The sequence below is a fragment of the Atractosteus spatula genome, chromosome 2 (genome assembly GCF_055471065.1).
Source record: "Atractosteus spatula isolate fAtrSpa1 chromosome 2, fAtrSpa1.hap1, whole genome shotgun sequence".
Lineage (NCBI taxonomy): Eukaryota > Metazoa > Chordata > Actinopteri > Semionotiformes > Lepisosteidae > Atractosteus > Atractosteus spatula.
Genome location: NC_142707.1, coordinates 77,473,845 through 77,495,992, shown reverse-complemented (window position 1 = coordinate 77,495,992; position 22,148 = coordinate 77,473,845). Strand labels below are relative to the sequence as shown.

Genomic DNA, 22,148 nt, shown 5'->3' with positions numbered 1-22,148 from the left:
CCCAGTACATGAGGGTGGTTTTGCATTGGGTCCAAAATTGCACACTAAATCCCTATGAAGCAGTTGGCCTGCAGTTTGCAATTGGTGAAACATATCAAGGATTTCCTGTTAAATGTTATGAGCTGTGTAGTTGTATAGACATAACAGAGACTGCTTGATCTCAGAGTGTTCAGAAATTGCTAAAAATGCATCCCTGAGGGCAAAGTCTATTTCTCAATTGCTAAAAACATTATTGTAACCTGAAGAACAATTTTCATTTTCATTATAAACTAATTGGAAATGCCTTTATTTGGTTCTATTAAAGGAGCTGTGTTTCTTTGGTGCTAGCTCCCATAGGAATCTTTTTTTCTAATTCTTTTTTAAACATTGTTCCTCTAATGCAAGTATTAATAAAACGATATAATTATATAATCAGATTTTAAAATACCAATCAGCGTATCCTACCTTGAATATTACATTAATATTACATTTTATTTTTGAATAGAAAATCGTTTCCATATTTTTTTTCATTTTTGTTTGGAGAATGTATCTAATTTTTTAATATATTTATATGTATGATTATTATATTGACTTTAAAACATGAAATATATATCCAGTAATGCTTTCAAACTATTGTGGAAAAATTTAAGAAAAGTGTAAGATATTGCTCTTTAATTGCAGATATTATGAGTATATGTAGAAAAAGTTCAGTTTTTTGCAAACTTTGTATTAAATTCTAAACTTTAAAACTAAACAAATTAAAATAATTATTACATTATCAAATATAGTTTTCAATTATAATTAATTGAATAGTAATTAAATAGTAACAATATTTTAAAGTAGTAACATATTTAAGCAAAACCTGCATTATAATAAAGATATTGTAACGCTACGGGGTTCCTCGCCCACCTGAACCCCGTAGCGTTACAATATGTTGATTTGCGACAAGAAAGGGTGAAGAATGAATGACAAAATCACGGTGGCTTTTCTGTCTCCAAGATACGAATTTGAACAGGAATGGCCTTCAAGTGGTATGTGTTTTGTTAAGATTCTTTGAATCAGCGTGAATTTATTTTAAAAAATAGAATCATCATCTTCTCGGTCAGTCTGACACTGACAAAACTCTGTTGATTTATTATCTATTTGCTGGTTTATCCCTAAATCATATTAATTAAACCAGCTTTTTCCAGTCCACGGCTGATACACTGATACACGGCAAACCCCCGACTCCCCACACAGACGCCTCATCGACCCCAGCACGTACAGTATTATTAATATTCTGCAGTGGTTTCGCTGTTGAATCTGTTTGCCCGGAAATGCATTGTCTTCTTTTCTGAGAGGATGTAATGACACCGAAACACGACGGTCTTGCTCAGTTGCTCTCGGTCGTTTTCTGTTTTTGTTTTCTCTGTCTGTAAAATTTAAAAAATCCTACCACACGCAGTTCGTACCCCAAACGTACTGTACAGCCCGACACCTGGGTTTGCACACAAAGCTAAACAACTCCTTCCTTGCTTAATTATTATTAAATATATATTTAATTTTCCTCACGTTAGACTTGTTCTCCGACACACCCGTTAATTGTCTGAAGGTACACCAGTTTGCCGAAGCACATTGAGAAACACATAGACATTTAGATATACTGAAGTCGCCAAATATTTCTACACGAATTCGCGTATACGCGGTCGGTAAAATATATATATATATACCTGGATGCAAATACTTTTATATACAAATATACAGTTACACTGTAAATGAAAATTAAAATAATGTTGCACCTGAGCTACGCTTTGGGAACTGGTTACGGATTTAAACTACATACTGTAACGCAACGGGGGCTCAGGCGGGCGCCCTTGCCGCATCTGGTCGGCCCAAAGTATAGGTGGCTCGAACCCGGGACTTCCGCGTCTCTCTGCAGCGACCCAACCCCGTGAGCTAAAGAGAGATCTCTCTCCAGCCCAGTAGCTGTAGTCCTGCTATCATAGGGAAGGGCGGTGACGTCACCTGCTCTGGTACGCCGGCTCTTACACAGTACCTGACGGCCGTAAGCGTTACACTCTCCCCCGCTTAAATCGCCGTCCCCGGCGAAGGGCTATCCCACCCCGCTTCTGAAACCAATGTAACGCAACGGGGGCTCAGGCGGGCGCCCTTGCCGCATCTGGTCGGCCCCATCCCGACTGAGGCTCGAACCCGGGACTTCCGCGTCTCTCTGCAGCGACCTAGCCCCGTGAGCTAAAGAGAGATCTCTATCCAGCCCAGTAGCTGTAGTCCTGCTATCATAGGGAAGGGCGGTGACGTCACCTGCTCTGGTACGCCGGCTCTTACACAGTACCTGACGGCCGTAAGCGTTACACTCTCCCCCGCTTAAATCGCCGTCCCCGGCGAAGGGCTATCCCACCCCGCTTCTGACACCAATGTAACGCAACGGGGGCTCAGGCGGGCGCCCTTGCCGCATCTGGTCGGCCCAAAGTATAGGTGGCTCGAACCCGGGACTTCCGCGTCTCTCTGCAGCGACCCAACCCCGTGAGCTAAAGAGAGATCTCTCTCCAGCCCAGTAGCTGTAGTCCTGCTATCATAGGGAAGGGCGGTGACGTCACCTGCTCTGGTACGCCGGCTCTTACACAGTACCTGACGGCCGTAAGCGTTACAATACTATGCATACTAATACATCTAAGATTTATTTCACTTCTTTAAGGTAGGGGAATAGGAGGGTCTAACGGGCTGTTCTGATTTTACAGTATGTGATTTGGGGTCTAGGCGTATACAGTATGTCAGGAGCCTAACAACTGCAAACACAAGTCTACTGTATTGACAGGCAGCGAGATAGATTCATACCTGCTGCGTGATTGTGTGACACAAACGTACGTTTCAGATTTTTTACACACTTTTCCAGGGAGAACAAAATAGTTCCTTTCTGTCATGTTAGGTTTGTAGACTTGTGAGAGTCCTTATGAAGTAGAAGTGGGTGAACTAATACTGTAGACATTTAGGCTGGAGGATTTTGAAGTAATAAAGCTAATTAATTGAATGTGTATTGAAACATTTTTATTAATAAGACATTAGAACAACAAGAATGTTTGGAATGGATATTCCTTTTTTAGTATACATAAATGTAACTGTTAGAAGAAAAAGGTATCCCAATATTCCTATTTGCAGCATAAAAATATGCCAGAAACTGACCCGAACTCCAGGTAAAAGAGAGTGAAAATGATCAGATGCATCTCTGTCAATAGCAGCACTATGCATATTTTTTCATATAATCTGGTGTCCTTCTGTGGACCTCAGTACATACTAGATATTAATTTTGGTGTTTTAATACTTTATTTTCTGTATTGTTAACTACTGTCTATGTTACATGGATTAAAGAGCAAAAATAATATTTAAAGCAAATATTGACCAGGAAATAAAGAAAAATGACAGGTTTAATGCACTTGCTTTCTTAATTTTAAGATTTGTGTTCTGTGATTTGTAAATGATCACTGTGGTGTGATATAACATGAAGCTCATCCACAAGTAACTTCAGCAAACATTTGTGAAGAGGTAAGCTGACCATGCCCATTGTATGCCTGTAATTAACTCTGTTTTACATGTGTTAGACTGATGGCACAAATAGATACAGTACATCTTAAAGCAACTAAATAAACATGAAAACCATGAATAGACATAGACACCTAGACCATAACATACAGGCTGAGCCAATAACTTTTATTTTAAGTCTGGTTCCTGCAGTGAAGATGTTTCCCAGTATAGGTTTATATCCATCTGAATATCCAGGTTCAGAGTAGAATCGCACTGAGGACTAGAATATCGAAGTGTTCCGAGACAACCAGCGCTTCTTGGCCTCCATCCATCACTCCCGCCGCCTGGCAACCAGCCTGTGGTCTTTTACAGCCTTGCCACTCACTGCAGTGGGTTCATAGCCCACTGCTGCTCGGTAGCAGCTGACTGCAACTGGCAGCCTTTCAGGAGGAGGACTGGGAGTCATGGGGAGGAGGAGGAAAGGAGGTGGGAGTGACCTCTGGGCTCTGCTTGTCAGAATGAGGGCTTGTGTTAATTGTGAGGTTTTTCCATTAAAAACTACTTGTTAAAATGCTGCAGTCTTTTACAGTAAGTTCCCCATAGAACACGGGTTTACCAGAGCATCCAGAAAAATATTCCTGTACATTTAAAAAAAAAAAGACATCCTCCGGCGCTGGAAGGACTACTTCGAGAAAATATGCAACGAGGAATTTCCGCATCCTCCACTACCAGCAGCCGATACCATCTCCAGCCCAGTACCCACCATCACAATCGCAGAAGTAACCACCGCCATCAACAAGATGAAAAGTGGCAAAGCAACTGGCCCAGACGACATCCCAGCCGAAGTATGGAAGCTCCTTGGAACACAAGGAGCAGCATGGCTCGTGGACCTCTTCAATAAGATCACTGAGGAAAAGGCCCCCCCGGAAACGTGGCAAACCAGCATCACAGTGCCAATTTGCAAAGGCAAAGGCAACGTTAATGACTGCTCCAATTACAGGCCGATCCGGCTGCTGTGCCATACAATGAAGATTTTCGAGCGTGTGCTGGATGCACGACTAAGAACCATCGTCAATATCTCGCCAAACCAATGCGGCTTTGTGAAAAACCACGGAACAACAGACGCCATACACGCAGCCCGCCTACTGATGGAAAGGCACCATGAGAAGAGGAAAACGATCCACATGGCATTTCTTGACCTGGAAAAGGCATTCGACAGGGTACCGCACGATCTCATCTGGCTGGCGCTGCAACAGCACCACGTCCCCGAAGCCTATATCAGCTGGACAAAGCTCCTGTACCAAAAGGCCACTAGCTCAGTACGTTGCGCAGCTGGAACCTCAGACACCTTCCCGATCAATGTTGGCGTCCACCAAGGCTCAGCCTTGTCTCCTCTGCTATTCATACTTTGCATGGATACGGTGACCAAAGATATCCAAATGAGGCATCCATGGACGATATTGTATGCTGACGATGTTATGATAGCAAGTGAAACACGACACGGCCTCGAACAACAAGTACAGGAGTGGAAGACGCGCCTTGAACGATTCGGGATGAAATTGAACGTCAAGAAGACGGAGTACCTGGAATGCGGTGATCAAACCGATGGCACAATCGCAGCTGGTGGGGTCCAACTGAACAAAGTGACACAGTTCGAGTACCTAGGCTCATGTGTCAACTCCGACCGCACCACCCTCCAAGAAGCCAAGACGCGAGTCAGCGCCACTTGGATGAAATGGCGGCAGGTCACTGGAGTACTACGCGACAAGAAGATCCCTTTACGCCTAAAATCCAAAGTCTACCGCTCAGTGGTCAGACCAGTGGCCCTATACGGAACTGAATGCTGGCCAACGACAAAGAAACATGAACAGGCACTCCATACGAAAGAAATGAAGGTGCTGCGATGGACCCTTGGCTTGACAAGTCTAGACCATGTCATGAATGAAGGGGTGTGAAAAACACTCACAGTTGCCCCAATCACTGAGAAAATGAGGGAACCGCGCCTGCGATGGTATGGACACGTGCCCCGCAGCAATGACACATCAATGGCAAAGACCGCCCTCGAATTGAATGTGGAAGGCCGCCGGCCCCGTGGACGACCATTTACGCGCTGGCTGGATCGGCTGAAAGACGACATGCGCCTTGTAAAAGTCACCTGCCGAGATGCCACAGACCGTACGAAGTGGAAAAATCGGTGCAAACAAGCAGACCCCACATAAGTGAAGAAGAAGAAGATTTTTTTTTAAAAATCAGACTCAACAAATTTGGTTGTGAGAATTCAAAGTATTGCTGTATGAGGCAAAGAGATTTATGGTAAGCACTGATTTGTATATTAATTGATTTAAAAATGTTTTAGTTACAAAGTTTACTAAAAGCCCTGTTATGTAAGTATGACGGAATGGAATCATGGACTGCTGTCCTGTCTGGGGAGTGACAGCACCGCGCTGTAGGGGAGATAGGGAGTGGAGCCACAGGCCCTCCTCAGGTGCGGGTGGCTCTGACTCTGACTGCTGGTCTCTCCAATGTGTCAGTCTGAGTGGATATCCACATTTGCAGAGCCTTTATTTGCTGGAGCTGAACTGAGGTTCTATGGATTAACATTATGTGTGATGAAGAGCTTTTCCACATGGCCTCGAGTTGCTCTGCGTGTGTGTGAATGTGAGAAATCCAATCAATAAATCCCAATTTATTGTGTAATTGGGGTTCAAATAATTGCACATGCAGGTCTGAATGTGCCTTTCTGTCATTATTTTGTTATTGTGGATGTGTTGTCCTACAGCAGCAGAAGCCTCAGGTTTGCCACAAGTTGTTGGTCCTATCATTTTTTTCCTGTCATCAAGGATTGTCCTTCTATTCTGTGTCTGATATTTATTTTCTTTTTCCATTACAGAGCTATAATGGAACATAAGGAATTGTTAAAGGTACCATGGGACTGGCAAATAGGTGAGATTATCATTTGTATTATTATAGTACTCTGCTTATAGTGCAAGCGAAAAATAAAGGTGAATGAAATGCAAGAGGCAGCCTTCCCAGTATAAGCCGGAATTGATTGCCACATCTACTACAGCTGCTGCTCCTGCTGTGTTAGAGTTTACTGCACCATTAGTTAGTCACAAAGCGCTGTCAGAAGAAGATCATTCTGCAGATCCGCTGACATGAAGGGCAGCAGCTCTGTGGTTGAAATCAGTGGAGCCCTGCAAGAAATAACCTCGGGTATCTCTGGCACCAGAATTCTTTAACAGTGGATAATTATGGATAATGGTGTCTATAGCAATGTCTATAGAGGGAATTCCAGTGCTTACAGAGACCTTTCATGTAGGAATGTGAAAGATCTGTCTCAATCTGACATTACTACTTTCATAGCTGAAAGAGAAAAAAAGCTTTTATTTTCTTAAATTTGTATACTTTAATATTTTATGAAATAATGTTCTGCTTCCATGATCTCACTGCAGTACTTCCTTGAAGTTACTGTTTCCCAGACTTTAGCATCTTTTGTGCTCTTTAAGTTCCTTTTTTCATGGTTTGATTGGTACAGTAGATGTCATTACATTACATTTTGCCATAAGTTGTGATGCAGCACATTTACACACTATGTACCAAGGGAATAAAAGACTGTGATAAATACAATTACATACACTAACGTACTACAAGAAAAATAATGAAACTGAATATTTTCTTGCAAGTTTTTGCTTGGCTCATGTTACTAGCTGACTGTGACCAGAATTCTCTAAGTGGGGTTGCTTACAGTTGGCCACCTGTGAAACAGCAATCTCTGTGACTTAACAGAGCTTGTAGGCTTTTGATGTCTGTGAGAGATGCGTCTGTCTTCCTGAACATCACTGCTTATTCTGTAAGGTGTCAAAACAGATGAATAGTTAGATAAGCGGTCAGGTCAGAGGAGCCTTCCTGCACTTCTTCATTCTCCTTGAATAGATGATTAGTAAATGTTTGGGTATCTTTTGATAAAAAAGGAGATTCAAAGTTTAGACAACATAATGATTAAAAATACAGTATGTGACTAGAATACAAGGATGCCACAGTATCTCAGTGTTTAGCATTGCTGCCTCGCAGTGTTGGGGCCCTGGGTTCAATTCTGGACCTGGGATCTGGGAGACCTGTCTGTGTGGAGTTTATGTTTTCTCCCCATGTGGGTTTCTTCCAGAGACATTACTGGTAGGTTAATTGGCTTCTGGGAAAATTGGCCCTTGTCTGAGTGTGAGTGTGATTGTGTGTGTTTGCCCTGTGATGGACTGGTATCCTGTCCAGGGTGCACCCTGCCTTGTGCCCTTTGCTTCACATAATAGGCCCCGGCTCCACCACAACCCTGAATTGAAAGACGTGGTTAGAAAAAAGATGGGCTATACAATATTAAGTGTACTGCTGTATCCATGCATACATAGGCAAGCATCCGTACAGCTGGAGATATGTTGAGGTTGGATCAGAGAGGTAAAAAGTGAAGGCCAGATGAAGCGAGTAAGTATTATTCAGAATAGTTCTTAAGACTTGTTTCAATTCAAAACGTGAAGAGAGGTGGGTCACTTGATTCAGTACAATGGGGACGTTATATGCACTGTGTAAGGAGAGTGATGAGTTCCATTAGTAGCAGAACAGTGCTAGTTGTAATGCACAGCTTTGTAATTTCCATTTGTTTCGTGTCAAGTAAAACAATATTTTGTTATGTAACACTTCTGCTAATGTGTTTATATTCAGTCTTAGCTGGACTGTGACATTTTGGTGTAAGAAAAGAAAGAAAAAGGGCAATACATTTCTACTTAACCACCACTTTTGATTCTGTATGCAAACTCTTATCAATAATTGCCTTTTGAGAAATACATCCTCATCTGCAATAGAACAGAAAGTCTTTTTGATAGATGGTGTACACTCAATACTCATAAATATTAGAAATAGAAGTCTGGAGTAATGAGTGGAAATAATGCCAAACAGAAAGTTCTAATTGAACAAAAAATTAATGTATGCAATTTAGCTTTGATTAAAAAAGTCATTCTAGGAAAGGCAGACATAACTACGACATATGCATACTGTACCATACCTTGAAAAACTTTGCACAGTTTTCACATTTTGTTGCTTTAAAGTGTGTAGTCATGACACTTTGAAGAAACAGTTTTATAAACCACTACTCCACATAGGTAATCTAAAAAGAAAAAAGTAGATAATTAATATGAAGAAAGGGGAAATCTCATTATTACATAAGTATTCTAACCCTCTACTTTGGTAAACCTACAGTATGTTCATGTTCAGTAATGGTGGTTTACATTATTTCAGAATGAATATATCGGTCTCTGTAAGTTCCTTCAGTCAGGCAGTGAATTTAAAGCAAAGATCCAACCGTGAAGACCAGAGCTTTCAAACAAACTGAAGGATAAAGTTGTATAAAGGCACAGCTCAGTAGAAGGGTATGAATGCTTTTCAAAGTCCCTTAATAAATCATGGTGAGTTTATTATTAAGAAGAGGAAGACACTCAAATACTGCCTAAATCAGGCTGTCCATCCAAACTGAGCAGCTAGTCAAGGAGGAAACTGGTTAATGATGTAACTTTGAGCCCTACTGTGACTTTCAAAGAGAGAAAATGTCCAAAGTCAACAATATTCTGGTCACTCCAAAAAGGGAGCTGGTGTGGAACAGAAGAAAAAACATCTCACATCCTAGATGTGGATTGCAACAAGCACCTTCTGTAGGTGAAACTGCAAACATGTGACAAAGGGCTCTGGGCTCAGACTAGACAATCTTGAAGCATTATGGTCTAAATGCAAAGCTTTACATTTTTGTTTTTACTTTGGTTTTTGCTGACATTTACTGTAACCTTTCTTACCCTTTGAAGTCTTCAATTTGTGCATTCAGTGTTTGAATCCATCAATATTCTAACTGTATCCAGGATACAGTGTGGACAGGACGCCAGTCCATCACAGTGCATGTTTGAAAAACTACAGTCTATGAAAAAAATATATAATTTCACAAAATGGGATATCATAGAAAGGGTGTGAATACTTTTGTAAGACACTGCATGCTAACAAATAATACATGTTTATTGTTCCAAATAAATGTTTGGATACAGAAAATAAAAATGATAGCACTGGGTAAATGAACATTTACTGCAAAACTTAATTTTAATCTTACATACAGTGAACAAGACTTAATCAGATTGTACGAGGTGGTTTGGTTTCTTCGTGAGATATATGAAAGTAAGAAGCACAAATTTATGCCCACTCCTTTCTTCTCTAAAGAGAAATGTGTGATGAAGCAAGGATGTAACACTTTTCCAAAGGATTTTTTTGTGTGGACTTTCCACGTCAAGATGTAATGTCATTGTCACGCCCTCTGCAGCCAGAGGGCGCTCCTTCTCTGTCCTGTCCCTGGTTTCCGGTCTGCTGTCCTTCCGGTCCCTCTCTTTCCCTTGGGCTATATATTTCCAGGTCTTGCACTCTGTCCTCGCTCAGCAATGACGTTCGGATGTCCTGAGACCCGCCTAGCACCAGGGCGCCCCACGTCCACTCCCTGAGGGCATAGGTTTCTATACGGCATTCCTGAACTCTTTGCACTAATGAGCCCGGGCCTTTTTCCCGTCTCGCCGCTACGCATATGGGTCTTTTTCCGCTCTCCTGCTCCCCACGGTTAGTCCCTTTGGACGTCCGTGACAGTCATGAAGTGGACCTGTTAAGACCCCACTGCATTTCATCCACCAAGATAGGAATCTTAACACTATTCCTATGTTTGAAATTTTTACTGTCTTAATGTCCATTTAAGTCGGAGAGCCCACAAGCACCACCCTGGGAACGCCCAGAGCTGCGTGTTACTGAGACCGGAGGCAGCCTGCACACTGGGAACGCCCAGAGCTGCGTGTTACTGAGACCGGAGGCAGCCTGCACACTAGGAACGCCCAGAGCTGCGTGTTACTGAGACCGGAGGCAGCCTGCACACTGGGAACGCCCAGAGCTGCGTGTTACTGAGACCGGAGGCAGCCTGCACACTGGGAACGCCCAGAGCTGCGTGTTACTAAGACCGGAGGCAGCCTGCACACTGCGAACGCCCAGAGCTGCGTGTTACTGAGACCAGAGGCAGCCTGCACACTGGGAACGCCCAGAGCTGCGTGTTACTGAGACCGGAGGCAGCCTGCACACTGGGAACGCCCAGAGCTGCGTGTTACTGAGACCGGAGGCAGCCTGCACACTGGGAACGCCCAGAGCTGCGTGTTACTGAGACCGGAGGCAGCCTGCACACTGGGAACGCCCAGAGCTGCGTGTTACTGAGACCGGAGGCAGCCTGCACACTGGGAACGCCCAGAGCTGCGTGTTACTGAGACCGGAGGCAGCCTGCACACTGGGAATGAGGAATAGCCTGCTTGCTGATCGACGAACCGAGTAAACACACACGCAGGCAGATGTGGAGCTGGGGAAGGTGCACAGTGCAGGCAAACGCAGTCCATTGTCATAACCCGAAACAAGTGAGGGTTGTAACTGGGGAGACACTGTAGTAATGTACAGTGCACAAGGGGATGTCCAGGACACGAGTCAAGGTTCAGCCCAAGTTCAAAGTCACAGAGTTACAGAGACACAGTAACCAAGTTGAGGGGTGATCCAGGAACATGGTTGGGAGGTAAGGAATGACGTCTAAACACAGAAAGCTGACAAGGCTAAGCAAGTAAAGTCAAACTTGGGAACAAACACAGAGACGAATCTCAAGGGTCTTGGTGTCGAAACTCACTGACAGAGCTCCTCTGTCATATTTGAGTGTAAATACTGAAGAGCACCTGGACCCGGTGTGGTCGTAAACCGATTCCAGGTTCTCTGGGTGAGTAGTTTCTGCTCAGCCGGCGTAGAGAGACAGGTGGATGATGAAGTTACTGGCTGCCATGACACTGATGAACGCTGCGGCACACAGACCTGTCCTTGGGTTTCAAGTTGGTCTTTGACTCCAAGGAGTTGTGATGTCACTTTTCTCATCCATTCAGACATTTTCTGTCTTACATCTTGGTGATCCAAACTTCATGTCACTCATCCTCTATAGGCTTGCTGGAGATTGAAGCTGCTGAATATTGCTCCACCAGTTGATTCCAGGCTTGAGCTTGAGGAATCCACCATTTAGAGATGGCAGTATCTTAAAACAATCTCTCTTTTATGAATCAGGGTCTCAAACAGAAATTAACTTTTACTGGCTAATTTATAATAAAAAGAAAACTTGAGTTATTCAAGTACAGTTCTGTATCTCTCAGCATAAATAAAACTTGGTGATCGACGTGTTATGTAAATGCTGGATTCACAGGTGAGATTTTATAATTATATACTGACTTTTTATTCACTTGGGGAGCTATGTTTTACAACTTCCCATTTTCCCAAGTGGACAAATTTTAATTGCAGCATGGACAATGCAGACAAACAGGCCAGCTCAGCAGAACTCTGTTGAGAATCAGGTGGCTGTGTGAGAGCCCGTATACATGCCGAGGAAACTGCCAGCTAACAGAACTCAAACTACACCCCATGTATCTCCTTTCTGTTTGGGAAGAAAGAGTCCACCTGATAAACAGCAACTGACTGATCGACCCATTTTATATTAATAATATTGATGACATTTGCCAATCGTTGATTTTCAGTGGTTGTTTGGTTGCTGAGTTAAAACAATTAGAGGAACAGTACCTTAGCTTTCTGAACAAATTTTAGAATGAAAAGATGTGTTGAAATTCAGCATTACCATTGCATGTTCCATATTAGTACAAAGACATCCTGTGTCATATTTCATTTTCTCAAGATGCAGAAGGTGAGTCCAGCTTTGGAAAGAACAGAGCTGGGGTAGGAATAGTGAAGGAAAATATAACTCAGAAATAAACTTTGAGGAAGTTCAAAGTTCAAATTCATTTTACTTTGATAAAAGGCATTGTATCTTTCCACACTAAATTGCTGTCCCTTCAAGTGTTAAATCCTGGTTAACACTGGATATTACCATCCATGTTTTATTCTGTAATCACCTTCCCCTGGATATATAAAGAAAGTAAAATAGAATCTTGTCTAATTTTAAGCTAAGGTTTAGATCACATATTCAAATTACATTAAAACGCACCTTTAAGAAAGAATAGATACAAATAAAAAATAACCAAAGCTGCAGGCATTTTGCTTCTTGTTTCTGAAGGTGTGAACTGAAGAACCTCTTTCTTGTGAAGATAAAAGGTGTGAGAATTTATATTGCTGTGGTGAAGAGATGCTGCAAAGCCCAAAGCAGACCTGTCGGCTTCTCCCAATGGGATTGTTCAGTATCCAATGGTTACCACAGGCTTAGTCTCAAATTCCTGAATCAACAAAGCATTCATATTTTTTTGCCCTAAAATGTTGTAAGATATTTGAACAATTTTATCAAGTCCAAGTAACATATGGAAAACAGAATTGGATTAGCAGCTGTGATTAACACGTCCGTGTTGCACTCATGTACCGGCCAGGAAGGAGAGTTTCACACTTTTATTGCAAAATTTATTCCAGAATGCTGATTCCTTGCCTTGTTCATTTTCACAAGGAATGAGGGCAGCCGAAGATTGCGTGAAAGTAGAATAATTTATTGAGTTTGTGGAAACATGGCTTAACCTGTTTGGCTGAGGGCCAACCTCCCGGCTATAGGAGGCTAGGACCCCCATTCCTGGTGAAAATGTAACCAAGGGGCAGCTGCAAAGGTGGGGATGGAGTGGAGGAGGGATGCAAAACGAATGAGGAAGAGCAGATGGTCATGTGTGGTACAGTATATATGGGAAACTAAGAAATTATATCAAGAGTAGCTGCCAGTTGCAGCAGCTGAGCTTCAAAAGTCCGGCTACCCTTGTCCCTCCTGAACTATTGTTAGACCTCCATTCAGCGTGGAACATTATTGTGCTCAATCTTGAAAACCAGTTTCTCCAGCAGTTTGATAGTGGGTGCTCATTTTCATCAGACAAAGCTCTGTTGACCATGTCTAATACTATCTTCAGTGTCAAGGAATCAGAAGTAATGCCAAACCCTTTAGTGAGTCATAACACAATCCAAAACAAAAGCCTAAGCTTGTCTTTGAGCTTCTCCCTGAACTTCTTCAAGTCCCTCACTATTCCTACCAAGCAACTAAACTGCTTACGGGCCTCAGAACAAGTCACCAAACAGTTTCTTAGACTCTTTCAAACTTTCCAATTCACAAAAGGTAAAAAACTCACAGTTTCTGGTCAGTCCTTCCCCTCTGGTGAGTGGTGCACACAGGGATTCTGGATACTGGATTCTGGATTCTACCCTCTGCCCCTCAGATAGGAGACATTCACTCCCACATACTGACTGACACAGGAAGCTTTGTCATCCTGATTTTTTTTTTATATTCACCTGACCAATTCTCTTCCTGCAACTGGGCAGTTGGCTGAGAGCAGTAGCTTGTTCCCGCAGAGGATTCTGGGGAATGTGGTTGTTGGGCCTGTGCTCTCTCAGCCATTACTTTAGAAGTCAGGTTTGTCAGTGGTTGATTTGCAGCATTTGAAACATTACAACAGTGTTGTATAGTTTGTTGCCACCATTAACTGTCAATAACAAAAGATCTTTTTACATACAGTAATTGTATTGACTGAGTCAACAAACATGAATTTAGTTGTTTCATGTGATCTAATTTATGTTAATTAGCATCATTCAGTACATTAAATGCTGTTTAGTCCTCTGTGAGTTATAACGCTAATGAATGTTGAACAATGACTTCCCATGGTTTTACAATGTATGTTTTCAAATGTTTCAATTTCTCAAGTATTATAGAATATATCACATGCCATTCTTAGAAAATTTAAAATGATTCATATATTGTATTTAACATATCTGAACCCATTACAACGTATCTTCTGGGATTTGTGTTTTTGGAATTGATATAACTTTATGGACTCTTAATCTATACTAGTGCTGTTATCAGAAACGGTAAGTGTTAAAAAGCTAGCCCAGGGAATTAGACACATTATGTTTAGAATCAGGTATTTGCTAAGAAATAGTCCCTTTGATGTCTTTTCTTGCCAGATTCAGCAAACAAGACATTTAAATAAATTATTAGACCTTCTGTTGCATATCTCAAGAGACATTTCAGTTTCAGGATGCCACATTACCACATCTGATTTCAATATCGATAAAAGAACATGAGACTCTCATAAAGATTCATAGAAATTATACATGCGCTGTTTTGTATTGAAAAATGTTTGCCAAGATGTGTCCTGTGATTACTTTACATAATGTAATAGAAAAGTATAAATTCACTAACATAACAATCATTCTTAGCTGTGAGATTTGGGGGCTCCACACTGGGGGTTCTCTCCGAGCTGAGACGCAGTCATCTGAACCCAGTCGTGAACAATGAGTGTGGAGCTCTGCCTGGATTTGTGTCATTATCAGTTAATGAATACACACATTTTGTAAGTGTTGTAGTTCATATTGTAGCATGCAGTTATTTCAAATCTATCTCTGGTATTTTTCAAAAGAGACATTACATTTTCATATATATAATAATTGTAGACATTGGTATTATCAAGTTCAAATTCATGCAATTATTAATTTATTAACCATTAATGCAATTATTGCATATAAATTCCAATTAAATATTCCTTCACCTTCCTAATCATGCAGTACTCTGGTTAAAAATATTTTATTCTAAATATCTCAAAATTAAAATTTTCACTACCTCCAGTACCTAACTTGCTAGTCTAGATAAACTGTCATGCTCAATTTGCCATATGAAAAACCAAAACAGTAGGAAAGCCTAATACACATTTAATTGAACACAGCACTAATGTATAGTTGCATTTTCATCAGATTTATAACAGGACTCACAGCTCCTGTTATCCTCTAGTGAATGTGGCAGAGCTCTTCATCTTGATTGAGGTTCACTTCAAATGCTACTGTCTGCATTATAGTTAAAAAGGGCTTTTACTGAAGGGGGTACACACATAAATTACTTTAAAAGGGTCGTTTTAGACCAAACTTAATTTGAGGATGTTACAGTATATTGCAGTGTCCTTTAGTAAACATGAGGAATGTTTCATGTTTTCCTAGCTTTTTGTAAAATAACGTAAATTATCTCTGCAATACATTTTGCCGTTTAGCCCTTTATGAACTCTGATTTACATTTTTCTAATATTTATTCTGTATGTTGTAAACTGTATACTGTTTTCTAAAACAGATGAGAATAAAATTATGTACATACATTTATTGCTTGAATACTAGTGAATTCCATTACTATTTTCACCATTATGTGCAGCATACACTACCATTCAACAAGCATTTTGAAGAATTTCATGCCATGTTGAGAAGTTTGTTTATCTTGTTTGTTTTCAGTATGCACACACTAAGAGTACAATCAGCATTCAGTGGAGCTGACCAGTGTCCTTAAAAAGATCTATGACAATAAAAATGTTATATAAATATGATACACTCACCAGTCACACCAAATCTGGATCGAATAACTGAAGAGTCTTTGTTGTTTCATGGCTTTGCAATTACAAGTAGAGTTTTTTAGACGACTCCTTTGTTAACACAGTCCTTTGTACAGTAATTTGGGTGCTTATGATTTACTTTATAGTTTGGAGCTGATTGTGTTTGTCTATGTTTTGTTCTATAGTATGTACTATAGTTCATCAAACTGATCCTCTGAGCTTTTGGAAAAAAAGGTTCATAATAGGTCTAATAAAATTACAGTTTAAGATCATATACTGTATCAGTTAGTTTCTCATGTTTCTTAGATGTGTTGACTTTGGTATTTAATAGCAATGAATGATGCAACCCCAAATAGTTGAGGCATTATACCAGCATATAACTATGTATCATCTTCTAGTTCTGCTGAAATACATGGCATGTGAGGTGGCAAATACATACAGTATATGCTTAGACCTGTAAACCACCTCAATCTGATAGTAATGAGGAAACCCCTCTGGGCCACTTTCTCCTTTCTTCCAGACTGGAGCCTAGACACCCACTGAAACCCTTTTCCTCCTGGCTGGTCTTATAAACCTCTCAATTAGCCCAGAGGAGTGACTAATTCCTCACAGAAACTGTCCCAACAGCTCCTTTCCCTCACGTGCAGTTCACTCCCTCTAAGTGCTAATTACTCAATCAGACCAGCTGTGCCTCCTTTTGCAGATTTTTCCAATTAACAAGTGTCTTTCTGATAAAGAATTTCTCACTACCAAAGTGTGGTTTCTGATGAAACCGTCAGTGCCCGAGAGGTGTAGTCTGTATTAATCCGAAAGTAGAAAAGGTGCATTTGGAGTTTATATTCAGACATAATTACAGGCATATTGAAGCAGAGACAGTAGGTAGATGTATTACATTTACATTTACATTTAGTAGAACAGTGTACACAGCCACTAATAAAGACAACAAGAAATGCAGTTAACTACAGTAATATTAAGTTTTAATGAATTTTGGACTGTCAATACCCTTAATGTGATATATTGTATGGTACAGAAAAGAAATGTGCCTAAGTAACAAATCTGTTGTGCAAGAATAGATTGCATTGCAATAATACTCAAAGTAGAACAAAATGTTTGATAATCTCTAATATGTTTTAAGTATGCAAGATGTGAAAATAACAGCAGTATTCTACAGACTATTATAGAAATGTTGTTTTGTGGAAATTCCTCTTCATCTTGATCTCTGTGTGGACAAACTTGTCAGCCGTTTGTTCAGTGTACGTGCCTGCTGGCTTTAGTGTTAACTTGCTCCCTCTAATGGGTTTCTGGCCCCTGCAAGAAAACTGCAGTTCATTTTAACCATGAGACTGAAAACTTGTTTGAAGATGCGTTTTTTGCAGCACTGTAACACTTCCTCCCTTTCTGTCTTCCTCCAGGGTTGCTGTATATTGGGTTCAGTGCCTGTATGTTTGGTCTGTACAGTTTTATGCCAGTGGTCATCAAAAGAACCAGCGCCACAGCTGTCAACCTCTCCCTCTTGACAGCAGACCTTTACAGCCTCTTCTGTGGTTTGTTCCTATTCCAGTACAAGGTAACGGTTTTCCTTCAGAGTGCTTCACAAAGATGCGCTTTTCTTAGGCTGGCAGCTAAATAAAAAAGCATTCAGGTTCATCACCATTGTTTGCAGTGCTGGCGTGAAGAGAATATGCTTTATCACAGGCCAGATAGTTCTCATATTTTGCTGGCTGCTAGAATATAAATTCTCTAATAGGATGCTTCAAAGTGGTCATTTATTTCCTTTACTAAATCACATAGAAAAATTAAATTAAAGACTAATTACACCCTTACATCAGTAAATGACATAGTGTGCCATGAATGTGTTGGATCTGATTCTTGTAAATAGCTTTATCCAGTGGTGTGGTATTTTATTATCTTCAAATATGCAAAGCTGCTCATAATTAGTGCTTAATGAACCCAGTACTTGATGGTCAGAACTGGAAGAGATTTAAAAAATTATATTTGTTATTTAATGAGTGGCAAATTAAATCTAAACTTGCAATGGCACACAGAAGCACTTTACCATCACATTCGTGTCCCTTTTGTAAAAAATTGTTTTGGGGTCGTGGGGGAGCTAGGGCCAGTCCTGACAAGTAATTGGCGCAAGGTAGGGTACACCCTGGACAGGACGCCAGTCCATCACACTGCACACACAGACACAAACGCACCCTGGACAGGACGCCAGTCCATCACACTGCACACACAGACACACACACACCCTGGACAGGACGCCAGTCCATCACACTGCACACACAGACACACACACACCCTGGACAAGATGCCAGTCCATTACACTGCACACACAGACACAAACACTCACACCAGTAGCCAATTAACCTACCAGTGTGACTTTACACTGTGGAAGGAAACAAGAGCTCCACACAGATAGTACCCCAGAAACTGAACCCAGGGCCCCAGCTCTGCGAGGCAGCAGTGCTAACCACTGTGCCACCGTGCCTCCTGTTTTGGGATTATGATCATTTTAATACAATTTTAGTTACATTGTAAAATAATGTACTAGTGATTATATTATGTTTAATGCACAATAGGCAATCTCGCAGACCAAAATATTGCAGACTAATCTTTGGCAAATGTTTTTACTTAAAAGTAATCAAAGGTATCAGATCAGATTCAGAATAAGACTGATTTTATTTCTACTGTACATCATTACAGAGAGCAGAAAGACTGAAGCTTTAAATCCAGAACAGCATAATTTCCTGTGTCCAGTCATGTTAGTCAAATCCCCGCATGAACACACATATACCCATTTACATAACAGTTCTTATACATTTACTACAAAATGTCCATGAAAAACGCTTCTGACACCCAGATGAATAGGATGAATAGGCAAAGAAGTGGAAAAGATATTAAAAGTTACTTTTAAGCCCCCCTTCTATGCAGTGATGTTTAAAGTTTTAAATGTTTACTCTAATTATTTACTTTTACTCTAATCTAAATGTTAGGAGGCAGTGGGTTTTTTAAAATTAATCAGACAAAACTAAAACATTAGGAATGGCATGGCAAAATATACATTTTTATATTCCCAAGCTCAATAATGTAATCTAAAAATTACACTCTCAACTTTTCTACCTAAAGACCTCTAAAATGCGGTCACACAGCCCCCATGCAACAAGGCTTTGCTCCCCTTCAACAACACCCCAATCTTCTGCCTTTTCACACTGGCTCCACGGACCAAGCAGGCAAGAGTAAGCTCCATGTAACTAATATCAGAACGGGGCAGGTTGCAGGGTGCAGTGATGCCAGGAGAGGGACTGCAGAGGCTTCCCGCACAGGGCCAGCAGCCTCTTGGCTGCAGTCAGCCCAGCCAGCCAGATCCACTTCTGTGTCTGAGAGACCCAGATTAGAGCCATAGCCTCAGTTAGAATGGGGAATATCCATGTTTAGAAATACGGATATGGAGGAAAAGCCCTCGTTCCAGAGCTTTGAAACCTCTAGATTCACCCCCAGAACGTGTGTAAAAATGTGCTTACAGCAGCACACCGTCAGAGCATACACAGAGGACTAGAAATTAACATTGATGAACAAATGAAAATGAACAAATGATCACACCTGAAGATGGCTCCACGGCCAAAACGTTGTGTTCTCTTTCTTCTTTTTTTCAGCATGGAATAAACCTATTACTTGTTCCTTAGAAATGAACATGATACTTGATACTGTAAACAAGGGGTCAATACACACTAGGAACAAAATTCAAGGAGGCAGAATTTTTATTATCTCAGATGCTGCGTCTTGCAAAAGTATTAAGTCTCAAGTCTATAACATCATATTATAATGAAGAATAAGTATACCTGTACATATTAGGTCATATTTCCCCCTGGCCTTTACCAGTCAAGTGCTCCATGTAACTAATATCAGAACAGGCCATGTAACTAATACAACATAATAATCTCCATCTCTGAACTGGCTTCATCACTTTGCTCTCCTCCCCACTGAGAGCTGGTGTGTGGGGAGTGTACTGGTGCACTATGGCTGCCATCACACCATTTTGAGTAAAGTGTATAAGTGTAAGGAATTATTGTTAAATATTTATTTAATTGTACCATTTTTATTCAACTGTAAAGATCAAACTCATGCACTGTTGTGGCAGACTGGCCCTGGTAGGGACTGTAAGAGCAAACAGCCTGCCACCAGAGACAATCGGAGTCCTCTATAGTTTGTAAATTGACTCACCAGATGATAAATGGCTAATGAAAAGGCTTTGATGGCGGTTATTGCCACATCGCTTGTGTTAATTACTAGAATATTTAGGTACTATATGTAACAGGCTTTCATTATTCTCAGTAGTAGTCTGTGAAGGCTGCTTCCTGCACTGTAAAATATTGTCACCACAGTTTTAATTCCACCTTGTTTAAAGGTGGATGGAGTCTGTTAAAACTGTTTTATATGAAGGAAATTAAATGTTTGTAAAACCTTCAAGGGTGGTACACAAAGTAAAATGTATTGATTGCAAATATTCTGCCCCCAAAGCAGGTACTTTGTGGAAGCACCTTTGACAGTAATTTAGATAGGTCTCTACTAGCTTTGCACAGTGGGATGATGTTATTTTGTCCTTTTTTCTGGCAAAATTGCTCCTTCTGACAGGATCAGTGGGGATAGTTGATGGGCTGCAATTATCACGCCTCTACTTACATTTTCTATTGGATCTAACTTAGAAATTGAACTGGGCCCCTCCAGGACATTCACCCTTTGTGTGTCACACCACTTCAGTGTGTCTTCGGCCTTATGCTTCAGGTCACCTCTAGAAATTAGTGCAAGTGCAGCACAAGGTGGGGGCTCCCAAGGAGAAGCAGAGGGCCATTCTGTGCTGAAAAGTACACAGTTATGTTTTTGGTTGTTAGGCCTTCTTCAGGAATGATGGTAAGAGAGGAAGGTAACAGACACATAAAGCATCAGAGACCGGAGGACATAGTAGGTAGGAAAGTGTGTTCAAGTGATAGGAGATCTGGAGCAGAAATGTGAAAAGCTGAAATGAATGGAGAGGTTATAAAAATGAAGTCTATCATTGAGAGATGCTGGAAGGTGTGATCCAAGTTTAAGAATCACCGTGGCTTCTGGAGTTTCTCCGGAGCTGGAATCCCATGAACCCTCTAAGAGGAAAGTGTAGGAAGGTCCTTGTACTAGTGTCCATGAGAGGTGAATTGAGGAACTTTTGGCTAGGGGAGATCTTTGATCCTCACTGCTCTGATGTGTTTCCTGAAGCTATTGACAAGTGTTCTTCCTGCTCTGTCAATGTAAATGACGGGAACTTTTGTCAAGCGCTACAGTCAATGAGTTGGCAAGATACTCATGATGTTCTGTGGGTGAATTTGAAATGTTCTGAGGGGCCATGTACAGTAAATGCTCACTACTGGATAGACATTAGCAGGTGATGCAGAGGCATCTGTTACAGCAACAGGTGTCTGGTGTGGATGGTGGGTGTGGGCAGTTAAGGCAACTGTGGACAAGGTGGTTGTCCATTTAATTGTTAGTGATATGAGATGATAGGAGGGTCTGGGAAAAAGGCAGTCTAGGAGGTCACTCTGTCAAATGGTGAAATTTTCACCGATGACCACGGATGACTCAGAAGTTTACTGAAAGCAGAATGCTTGAATTTCCAATTTTTATTTTTAAAAAGGAGCAAGAAAACCCACACTTCTGTGATTTAGCTATTCAGGTAGCTAAATCAGTCTGTGTCTGTGTTTCCTTCTTTAGTCTCCAAACTTTTTCAAATCACCTTCATGTACCCATAAATCCCTCAGGGCCCAGTAAATAAGTTTTCATCAGTCATTTTGTGCTTTTCTATTTTGCTTTCTTATTTGTGCACTTGTAAATTGTGTTGTATTTTTTTTAAATTGAAGACAGGAGACCTGATAGAAAACCCGTTCCCTAGCAAGAGCTTCTTGCAAGTTAATATTAAAATTCCTTTCTGGCAGTAATTTAACCTTCATTGTCTTAAACAAGATGTGTTTTTGTTCTAGGTTGGATGAAACTATTTTTAGTTTAATTTGTAAAACAGGGTATATTATTGGGATGTGAATCTGTTTAATCTGTTTAATCCTAATGAGTTAAGATAGTTCTTATGTGAACTTGATATACTGTAAGATATTCTTCCTGCATTATTAGTTCTGTTGTTGCAAACATCAGAACAGTGGCGGGTTAGCTTGGTGTGAAGGAGCTACACATCTGATCCAACAATGCCCCTTA

At 40.9% G+C, this 22,148-nt stretch overlaps 1 protein-coding gene across 1 annotated transcript in view; it reads left to right on the top strand.

Moving 5' to 3' along the window:
- slc35f1 (solute carrier family 35 member F1) overlaps positions 1 to 22,148 on the top strand; it is a 195,491-nt gene that overhangs the window by 142,696 nt on the left and 30,647 nt on the right. The window contains exons 6-7 of the mRNA XM_088907661.1: positions 6,389 to 6,441; positions 17,324 to 17,478. Coding sequence (XP_088763787.1) covers positions 6,389 to 6,441; positions 17,324 to 17,478 — 208 coding nt within the window. The remainder of the gene's footprint in view (positions 1 to 6,388; positions 6,442 to 17,323; positions 17,479 to 22,148) is intronic.